Here is a 12014-nt window from a genome sequence, read left to right on the forward strand (position 1 = left end):
ATAGAATGGAAATATGTCACAAAGTTTAACAAGGTTTTTTAATATATATCCACAGAATATTGTGATAAGTGTTTCAGTGTGAACAGGTATGGTATAATAAATTATGGGGTTTATCTATTTTATTTTTACTTTCATCATATTTTGCTTTGGTTTTAATACCCCCAAATTCGAAGCTATCTCTTTACAATCCTTCCTTTTCATAACCTATCATACTTTCATAAATCAGAGTCCATTTTCTGTCGGCTGTTTTTGGACCTAGTCAACAATGGGTACTTTTGCTAGTATATGTATATAAAACATGTTAAAAAACACTTTGAAAAAGAGTTAAAAACATATTTAATCTGAAAAGGAAACACTTAATAAGTGGATAGTCCTATTATAAGCTCTATCTCCTACTTGGTTTTATCGAGCTTTTGCATCTGGTTGAGATTACTTTATAAATGTTAATTCTTTAATATTTATAATATACTTTAGTTTTACAATCTTGGATCATTTTGGTAAATTTAATTAGTTCCAGCATCTTATAAACACATCAACCTCCTCATATTGTTTTTTTTTTTCAAATATATATATATAGTCATCCACATACAGTACTGTTTCGCTGTTTCACAGCTCATCAGTGCGGCTAGACAGGCAACTACCTCAAGCCAGGATTGAAACCCCACCGTCTGTACGGCAGTAAAATAAAAATTACAATTAAATGTACCAAAATGATCCAAGATGGTAAAACTAAAGTATATTATAAATATTAAAGAATTAATATATATATTTAAATAATTGGTATTTTTTTTACGACCTGCCTCAGCGTAGTATAAACACTCCCAACCACCAAATGTTTAGAATGGCTTTCGAAATAAACCCTTCCCTCCAACCTCCCCATGTTAAGAATGGCTTTCAAGGTTTGGGGCATTTTTATTCCAAAAGCCGTTCTTAAAAAGCCGCCAACCCCCAATATTTCCTCCTGTATCAGAAAACGTGCTATGTGATATACAAATATCTGTATGTGATGTTGTCAAGCTAATCAAAAACCTTGATTCCAGTAAAGCAACCGACCCTGACTGTATTCCAATTATAGTAATCAAAAAACTTCAACCAAAACTAACGCCCATACTTACAAAACGTTGTCTTAAGGAGAATTTCTTCCCATCACTCTGGAAAACCTCATCAATATGCCCTGTATTTCAGAATTCAGGTGATCGCTCATCTCCCTCCCAGTACACGCCAATAAGTCTCCTGTGCGTCAGGAGTAAGTTGCTGGAATCTGTGTTAAATAGAGAAGTAATCAACCATCTCAGCAAAAATAACCTTCTTAGTGGCATGCAATATGGTTTCCGTTCTGCTTGATCTACAGCAGATGTGTTTACAGTTATATCTCATAGGATTAGCGAATCTCTCGACGGAGGTTACCTTTCTAGGGCAATTGCTCTCGACATATCAAAAGCCTTTGATAGAGTATGGCATAAAGGTTTACTTCACAAAATCTCCAGCTATGGTATAACTGGAAATGTCTTCTCAATCATTAAATCATTTCTCTCTGATAGATTCATAATAGTAGTGGTTGATGGGCAGAAATCAGAAGCTCACAGTATTAATGCTGGAGTCCCTCAGAGGTCTATCCTAGGCCCAACTCTCTTCCTGATCTACATTAATGATCTTCCAAATGACATCCTTACATCATTCGTAGACATTTTTGCTCATGACACTACTATCCATGGTAGCACATCTAAGATCATAAACAACCAAGTTCTCTCCGATTCTCTCTCCTCTGATCTTGAGCAAGTGGTACAATGGGGAAAGAGGTAGCTTGTTATTTTTAATGTATCTAAAACCAAGTTTCTATCTTTACATCATCAATGCTCTGATCTCCATCTGGCATCAATTGAAATGAATGGCTCTCGTCTTGGGGAGGCCTTATGTTTTGACAAGCTTCTAGGTTTGACCTTTACTCCTGATCTTAAATGGAACACATACATTAAATCTGTTGCCAAGGCTGGTGGAAAAATGGTGGGATCCTTCTATCGATCCAGTAGATATCTCACTGCTGATGCAGTTCTCTATCTATATAATAGCCAGGTACCTCCAAGGATGGAGTACTGTTGCCACATCTGGGCAGGAGCTGCTAGAAAAGACTTATCCTGTCTTGATAGAGTTCAAAATAGACTTTGTAGCCTCGTAGGGAATGTCCTTTTCTCTTCCCTGCAACCTCTTTCTCACAGAAGACATGTTGCGAGTTTGTCTCTGCTTTATCGTTATTTTCATGGCAAGTGCTCGCCTGAGCTTCAATCTATGGTTCCCCCCTCGCCAAACTTTCACAAGAAACACTCATCTAGCTGAAAACATTATCAATAATTCCCCCCCACTCTTTATCTGTGCCTAAACGTAAACGTAGATTCCATGAACAAAGCTTCTTTCTTAGAACTGCACGCCTGTGGAATTGTCTTCCGTTTTCCTGCTTTCCAGCTTACTACAATATGGTTGTCTTCAAGCCTAACGTAAACAAGTTTTTGATGAGCCATTCCATATAAGTTAACAAATTTACCAAATTTCCATTACTAACGCTTACTTTATCTTCCAATTATGTACTGTACACTCTTTAACCTTTATTCTCGAGTGGCCTCTTGGCCTTGATAAGTGGTGATGCCTTTGAAAAAAAAAACAATATGAGGAGGTTGATGTGTTTATAAGATGCTGGAACACATTGTAAAAATTTATCAACAAATTTTTTGATATAAAAATTTACAAAACTTATTCAAATTTTAATTAATTTAATTAAAGTATTGTTTTTGCTGCTTGTTATCTATATATATATATATATATATACTAGCAATTCAGCCCGACTTTGCTCGGGCCCTATGTACTGTTCATAACTTGCCCAACGTGTGAATACACTTCATGTAAGATTTCAACTATTTAGATCTAAAATTGTCTGAGTAATTTCGTAGAGACCACAGATGTAAATTTTTATAAATTGGACGCCAATTTTGACCCTCTTGACATTAATCATTTTGGTTTCAAATCAAAATATAAAGTTTTACCCATGTCCAAGTTACCTACATTTAAAATTTCAAGTCTTTAGACCCAAAATTGGTGGAGAAATTTCATAGAATCGGCAAAGATCAACTCTTTTAACTTTGACATTTTGGCAACCAAATTTTCGCCTCAAAACTGATTAAAATGCTTGACACCTGTGTGAATACCCGTGATGTGTAAATTTTAAATGATTTGACCCCAAATTCAGTGAGTAGTTTTCTAGACACCGCAAAGGTCAAATCTGTTGAACTTTGACCTCTCAGAAGCTTAAATTTTCGACCCAAACCGATTAAAAAGCTTGCCCTATCTCTGAATACCCTTTATGTAAAATTTCAAATGTTTAGATTAGAAATTGTCTGAGTAATTTGATAGAGACGGCAGAGATCAAATTTTTTAAACTTTGACCCCTATTATGACCCCTTAACATTTATAATTTTAGGCTCAAATCAAGTTATTAAGTTAGATCCATGTCCAAGGAACCTATATCTAAAATGTCAAGTGTTTAGACCGAAAATTGTCGGAGGAGTTTGGTAGAGTTTTCAAAGGTCAAATCGTTGAACTTTGACCCCCTTAACAGCCAAATTTCTGGCCGAAAACGGATTCCAAAGATTTTCCCAAATCTCAGTACCCTGTATATCAAATTTCGAGTCTGTAGACGAAAAATTGACAGAGTTATTGTGTATGGAAATGTACACAGACCGACAGACAGACACGTTCACTTATATATATATATATATATATATATATATATATATATATATATATTTAGTAGAAACTGAAGAAAGTGCTCAATACTGTTGTAGAGGTAATAAAAAATAAAACATATATATATATATATATATATATATATATATATATATATATATATATATATATATATATATATATACAGGGCGTCCACAAAGTCTGGCTACTTAATGTAGGCAAATTTTGTGGACACCCTGTAGATTATGCAGCCAGACTTTGTGGGCACACACACTCTATCTATCTATCTATCTATCTATCTATCTATCTATATATATATATATATATATATATATATATATATATATATATATATATATATATATATATATATATATATATATATATATATAGAGAGAGAGAGAGAGAGAGAGAGATTGATTTTATAATATACATAACCCAGTTGTGTGCAAAGAAAAAAAAAGTTAGCTAGTAAAAAAAAAAAAAATGGGGGCCAAGACTATTTCAAATGTTTAGGGGAATCGAGAAAGCGCATAGCAAGACATCACTTTCCTCTATTTTCATGATAATACGTTTTCTTTCGCGCCCATTTTTGTTATACGGATTTACGATTTTGCTTTCCATTGTGTGTGTGTTTTTTTTTTTTTGTTTTTTTTTAACTTATCCATTGAGATGTTATTTTATATGAATATTAGCACGAACATTTTTTTTTCTTCCTCGAGTTTTCTTTTTTCTTTTCTTAGGTACATTACTTAACGCCCTCTGTGTTTCATAACATTTACCTGAAATCAAGGGGAGGTAAGCATTAATTTGGCAATTTCCGAAAAACAAAACAAACACAACAAACTTTTTAAAGTTTTCTTTTTTTCCCAGCCAAGCAACGACAATGTCTGTTACCGTCATTAGACCCTTTAAGGTAATTCATTTCTTTTTATTTTTAATTTTAAATAATAACGAAAGATAAAACGTAAAAGTTTTCATGTTAAACTCTTTTTATATGTTCTTTTGAGGATGTTCACAACACAACAGGTGACATTTTCCCTAATATTTTAGTTTTATCACCTTAATAATGATAATATCGTTTTTTTCTACCATTAAATCATAATTCGTTATTTATGTATTTATTGTTCATGATAACTCATTTAAAAAAAATGTTTATTTTTTATTTATTTATTTTTTTTTTTTTAGATTATTTAGTTAGTGTTTCACTCCCATTAATACCCCCACCTCACCCTCAATGTTGTGATAGTTTTACCTGTAAATTTACCGCCGAAATAATTCGGTCATATTGACATAAAGGTGTTCTTTTTTAAAATTTATTTTTTTAAAATATTTTTTATTTGAATAGAAAATGTAATTATTTAAGTTGGAGTTATTTAAAATTATCTAGGCATATGAATATTTGATGAAGTTATTGATTTTAGTGTACGCCGCATTTTTTTTTTTTTTTTTTTTTTTTAACTCTTAAAACTACCCGTGTGTCACACGGGCCGTGTCGTGTGATTAGAATTAGTTGTTCTATAAAAACCTTTTTCATTTTCTAGTTTTCTTAGTTTATTGCCCCCCCCCCCGGACTTAATTAATCGTTTAGGTTAAAATCAAGTTCCGGCCGTTTTTGTTTACATTCTTCGTCAGCTGATATTTGGATACTTGTGCTTTTCACGATGAATACCCTGGAAATGCCACTTCTGATTAATGTTTAGCAATTTTAAAAATATCTGTAACGCCGAAAAAAAAACAAAAAAAACAGCCAAGTTCGTTTGCATATTTTGAAAACTGGAAAACAGAAGTGACTTTTCCAGGGCATTCATCGTGAAAGCACAAGTACCCAAATATTAACTGATGAAGAATGTAAACAAAGACGGACGGAACTTGATTTTAAGCATCGTTTATTTAACGGTATTTCTCACGAATCAAAAAAACAAACAAAAAAAACAAACAAAAACAGTATAATATACACGCTCTCGTGCAACCCATTATTTGTTGTGAACCAAATTATAGAAAACAAGTTTTTAAAACGCAAGAGGTGGCATCATGTCTCCCTCCCACGATCGGAAAATGTGACTCAACGGTCGGAAAGTGGAATTGAAGAGACAGCGCTCTACAGGAGTGGAGTAGTGGTGTGGTGGTGGTGTGGTGTGTGCTGTGCTCAGGCCTGCAAAAAAAAAAAAAAAAAAATGTCTGAGCAGCCCCGACTGCATTTCCTGGAAAAAGCACTTGAGGCGATTAGCTTAACCACTTCTTAAAGAATGAGAAGGCAACGCCTGTCGGGTGAACCTCCTAGAACTGCACATGACCAGACCGCAGTCAACAGGGGAGAAAAAAAAAACATGTCAGAAACGGGTACTTGTACAGTTTAATCAAGACATTAAAAAATGAAAATATCGAAAAAAGTTTTGTACGTATCTATTATGGAATGAAGTTCTCCGAAAAAAAAAAATTCACTTAATTTTATTAAGTAGTTTTTTTTTGTTTTTTTTTTACAGCGAAAATCATTTTATGATACCGACCAAAAGGTTCGAGTTTTAGGTGTGTGTGTGTGTGGGGGGGAAGCTAGTATTAAAGATGGGGAGGGAGTGTCGGCGTTTTAAATTGAGTTATCTCCCCGTGGCGTGTTAAAAAATTCAAAGAGACTACCTTCAATGTGCTGTCATAAAAACGTGCTTTTCCACTGTAAAAAAAAAAAAAAAAAAAAAAAAAAGCCCTACTCAATCAAATTAAATTAAATTTTGGTACTTCTACAATTTATCGCCGAAAATGGAGACGCCATTTTTTTTTGGGGGGGGGGGCACCTGTTGTGAAAATCCGAGGGAGAAATCAGTATTTTAAATTATGACCGAAGTAGGAAATAAATAACAAAAAAAATTACAAAATTGTTTTATTAAAATTATATCTTCTTACGCAGACTTTTTAATAAATGTCTTTACAATTATATTTTGATACATTTTTATACAACAAATGTTTTGATTTTCAAACGGTGCTCGCGCTCGCCCAGTTTAAATAATTATGAATATGTCATTTTCATTTTCTGTTTTAATAATAATAAAAAAATGTGTACGTTTCATAAAAAGTTTTCCCGTTTTCATTAATTAAATCAAAACATTTCCAATTAAACAATTACGTATATATCTCTTTCACGTTCTTTATTTACTTTTTTGGGTTTGTATTACTGTACACATAGATTCGAAAAAGTTGTCAAAAAACAAATATATAACAAATAAATGTTATCAAAAGCAAGATAAGTTACTTTTCTACCTAACTGGATATATTTTTCGTGTTTTTATTCAATGTAACATGTTTATTTAGCTCGAAAAACATAGTGTTTACCGATGTATTGGAAAATTCAAGATGGCGTCTGATTCTCTCTTTAACACGGTAAGTTTGGGAAAAGGTGTTATAAATAAAAAACTATACAAAATACTATTAAAAACCCGCCGAATATATGTCAACCTATGTCACGGTAACATATATTGAGCGAGTTTTTAACAGTATTTTATCTTGATTTTTATTTATAACACCTTTTCCCAAACTTACCGTGTTAAAGAGAGAATCAGACGCCATCTTGAATATTCGAATACATCGGTAAACACTATGTTTTTCGAGCTGAATAAATATGTTACATTGAATAAAAACACGAAAAATATATCCAGTTAGATAGAAAAGTAACTTATCTTGCCTTTTATAACATTTATTTGTTATATATTTGTTTTTTGACAACTTTTTCGAATCTATGTGTACAGTAATACAAACCCACTTTTTTTTTTTCATAGTTATTTCCGGAAGTAATTAATATCTAGTTTAATTTTTTTTTTTTTCCTACTTTGGCCATAGTTTAAAATACTGATTTCTCCCTCTTAATCTAATGACGAGTGCCCGAAAAAAACAAAACAAAAAACAAACAAAAACGGCGTCTCCATTCTCGGCGATAAACTGTAGAAGTACCGAAATACTTTTTTGAGATGTTCAGTCCAAAACGAATACATACAATATAACCTTTTTTCGATATTTTCATTTTTTAATATCTTGATTAAACTGTACAAGTATCCAGAAATGACCTAGACTCTGTTGGCTTTTGGGACCGAGCGGGGGAAAAAAAATCCCCCCGGAACTTCAAATTCTTTTCAAAGCTTTATTTTTATTGATGCCTGTATTGTAGATTAATTCCCTTAGTTAAATTCCACCATCACTCCATAGAAAATAAAAGATTTTACTGTTTTATTATTATTATTATTATTATTGGGGAGAGGTGATTAAGTGTGAGCACCTCGAAAACATGGCAGAAAAAAAGTTACTTTAGAATAAAGGATCAGTTTTATAAGTAAATTTAACGTAAAATTGTTTTTAATATTTATATGTTGATATATGATGACAGATGGCGAAAGTCATCGATCAGTAGTGTAATTGTTACAATACTAATTTTGATATAAAAAAAAATCAGTGTGCGCATCGCTTCAGTGGTGTAGGTGCATGTATAGGTGTATCAGAATTTTTGGGCAAAACGCCATTGCCAACATTTGATTAAATAGGCTCTCCATGTCTACAAGCTTATAACAATATAAAACAATATAAAAATGTAATTTCAAACCCTAATTTTTATTTCAATAAAATGAGCAAAGACCAAATTTTAAAATCATAAAAGGTTTAATCGAAAAATATACATTTTTTTTTTCATCGGTTTTCTTTAAAAAAGATTTCACGAAAATCAACGAATTTAACTTAATCGAAATCTAATGAATATATATAACTGCCAAAAAATCACTTACCTGTTCAAAATTACTAAGCCATGGTTGCTTCTATTCTTCATGTATAAGAAGTTGTCCATATTTATATATTATATTCCATGTATTTTTTAAATAAAAGGATTTTTAAACCAAGAGTCCTGGAAAAACGTCTTTTCGACAATTGTTATCCGTCATTAGCGAAACCGGATGTTCTTCGATTTGTTATATACGGAAGCATCAAAGTGACAAAAATAATTATTTATGTCATGCAGCCTTATCTCCTTTTTGTATTTTTGATATATTTCATTTCAACTACAAAGTGGTCAGTATATGCTACCATATTTGCAAAATAATAACATTTCATTCATGGATTTTGGCTGATTACTAAAAATTTGCTCTACCAAATTTCCATTTTTTTTTTTATTCTCTTAAAAGAAATACATGAATTTTTGATTTAATATATTTTAATTCTTCTTTATAGAGTGAATTTTTTTTTTTAAATATCTAAAAAAAAAGAAAGAAAACATCGAATGAATTAGAAAAAATTGTCGTCAGCGTGCAATATTTACTTGACAATCTAAGCATAACATAAGCTTCCACTTTAAAAAAAAAATCAACCTGGTTTTAAAAAAAAAGGTTTTACACTTTGGACTTTACAAAAAACACTTCTCTTCTTTTTTGTTTTAAATTAGAATATTTCATTTATGGAGCTTTTATCTTCAATTTGAGATATATAAAACTTTGAGTAAATTATTTAAATTTTAATAGACATTTCAAAATGGGGGGGGTGAATTAAAAAAAACATTTGTCTAAAATATTCTATATATTATTGGAAAGAGTATAAAATTTCACATTGACCCTGAAAACATCGTAAAAATTGAACCAATAGAAAAATTTTGATAGATTTTTAAAGTTTAAAAACTGAAAAATATTTAACTCGTAAAAGTCAATTGATTTCATTATGTAAAAAACATGGCTGCATGAACGCGCGCAGGCGCTTTGTAAACACTGTTTTTTTGAAAAATAAAAAATATTTCTATTATTTTTTAAGCAACTTTAATAGTTCATTTTAGAAGTATATTCCATAAAGAAAATAAACAACCCACTTTAAACAGAACTTACGAGTTTTTTATATTTTATTCACAGTTTTGTGTTAGGGGTGACAAAAATTCCCCCAAAATTCTGATACACCTAGTGCATGTGTAAATTAGTGATCATTTAAACCAACGCATTTCAGGTGGAAACATCATTATGTACTTGTGTGTCATTTTGAAATTAATATAAATTCCATAGGCATCACCACGAAGGTGTGTAAAACGTCAGCATTCTACACATTAACAGCAACATCATCATTTTGTGTGTTGTGTCAATTTCTATGTATGGGCATTCATGTTATAATGTTTAATGGAGGTAATGTTCTTTTTTGCTATGGATAAAAAGCAATATGACTTACCTTAATTTTTATTAATAAACTACACAGCCGACAGATAATAAAATAAAATTATTTTTAACATCTTTTGTTGATACTTCTGTATCTAAAGATAATGTTGCTTGTAGGCCTCCATACTTTTTTTGAAAAAAGTTGCCAAAAAATACAGATTACCCTCTATCAATTTAAATAATAAAATCAAAACAAATTTTTTTTTTTTTTTTTTTTTTTTAAGCTGATTTGGGATTTGCAATTTTTATTATCTCAAGAGTCATATATGAATATATTTTTTTTATTATTGGAAACGTGTTATAAAATTTTTTTTGTTTAAACTGCATATTGCGTAATATTTAAAATTAATATCATTTAAAGCTTTTTAAAAATAATTATTTTTTAGAATTCTGTATTTTTGTTGTAAATCAAATAATTATATTACCGAGAAAAAAAAATTATCAAGAAAAGTATTTGTTTTTGTTTTTTAGCATGATAATATTGATTTTTATGTCCAATTTTATTTACAACTTTAAGGTAAGTGAAATAAATAACAGGATTTGGTATTTTTTACGACCTGCCTCAGCGTAATATAAACACCCCCAACCTCCTCATGTTAAGAACGGCTTTCGAGGTTGGGGGATATTTATTCTGAAAGCCGTTCTTAACATGGGAAGTTGGGGTGTTTATTATATGCTGAGGCACATCGTAAAAATTTACGTAGGATTTTATATATATATATATATGAAAACAATAGGAGTGGGAAATGAAGACACAGAACTATATATTGGTGGATATAGATTGGTTCATTTATTCAATAAAGGAATACAATCGATTAGTTGGGATAGAAGGGACTCTTTATGCCAAGGCATTTCAAAGCCTAATACTTCTCACCAGAAGAGTAGAGTAGTAAAATTACTTAGAGTAGGTAACATAGTGAGGATGTGGCGTCTAGCGTTAGATTCATTAGGAACGAAATAGATCAAAACAAATTAAAACAAATTAAAATTATATCCAGTTAAGCCCCAACTTTAATCCTAAAACATATACTACATACACTTAAGACTATGATAAAGACTCTATAAACCTTTCTGCATTACACTATATATATAATACGCTCCTCCTTTATTTAGAATTCGACCCCCCAACATCATATATAATTTCAATTTTATTTGATCTATTTCGTTCCTAATGAATCCCACGCTAGATGCCGCATAACCACTGTTACCTAGCATCTTCTCTACTCTTCTGATGAGAAGCATTAGGCTTTGAAATGCTTTGGCATAAAGAGCCCCTTCTATCCCCTAGCTAATTGATTGTATTTTCTTATTGAATAAATGAACCCATCTATATCCACCAATATATAGTTCTGTGACTTCATTTCCCACTCCTATTGTTTTCATATATAAGCTCCAAAGATACTTAAGCTTTATAATGTCCAGATAAGTCTCCTCTCATAGAATTGAGCTTGCTCTTTTCCTCTAACGCTCTAAACTATATATATATATATATATATATATATATATATATATAACTATTTTTTAATTATTTGATCATTTCAGCTTTAAAAAATGTTGGAATTTTTATCAACCTACATTTATTTTGTTTAGTTTTCGTAACATGAAATATAGGGGGGTGGGGGGTAGAACACCTAAAAAAAACTATTTCCTCTAGTATATTTAACACTTTTATTATGTAAGAATGAATAAATATCGAAAATTTCAGGAAGATATGACTATTATTACGTCTACAGCTTCAAAAACATCAATGTTGTTTTAAAGCGTCGATAATGTAAACACAGTTTTTGTCCCGCATTTTCATTATTTTTGTATGCTGTAAAATTCTTTAAAACTATTAGCAGTTTATTTGAAGCTTCTTTTAAATGATAAAAAAGGATGATATTAAATTACAGTTGCATATTGGGGTGGGGGGTGGGGTAAAATTGTGGCGCATGTTGGAGGTACCTAAAATTCCAAAAATTACGAAAAATGATCCAGTAGATGTGCTATATGTATTTTTTAAGTAAAAAATATCATCCATAATTACGATCTATTTAAGAATGACAGACTCTTCATTTAAGTCAAGGGAGATAAGTCAGTTTGTCATACTGAATTGGTCGCCCAACTTCCACATTAAAA

At 31.1% G+C, this 12014-nt stretch overlaps 1 protein-coding gene across 1 annotated transcript in view; it reads left to right on the forward strand.

Annotated features, from left to right (window-relative positions):
* Positions 1 to 4139: 4139 nt before the first annotated feature.
* The window catches only part of LOC145268290 (transmembrane protein 47-like), a 33689-nt gene continuing 25814 nt past the window's right edge, over positions 4140 to 12014 (forward strand). Inside the window, exon 1 of the mRNA XM_080123697.1 lies at positions 4140 to 4651. Within this exon, the coding sequence (XP_079979823.1) occupies positions 4622 to 4651 (30 nt within the window). The 5' untranslated portion in view covers positions 4140 to 4621. The remainder of the gene's footprint in view (positions 4652 to 12014) is intronic.

The sequence above is a fragment of the Euprymna scolopes genome, chromosome 43 (genome assembly GCF_053919585.1).
Source record: "Euprymna scolopes isolate OS-2025 chromosome 43, ASM5391958v1, whole genome shotgun sequence".
Classification (NCBI taxonomy): Eukaryota; Metazoa; Mollusca; class Cephalopoda; order Sepiida; family Sepiolidae; genus Euprymna; species Euprymna scolopes.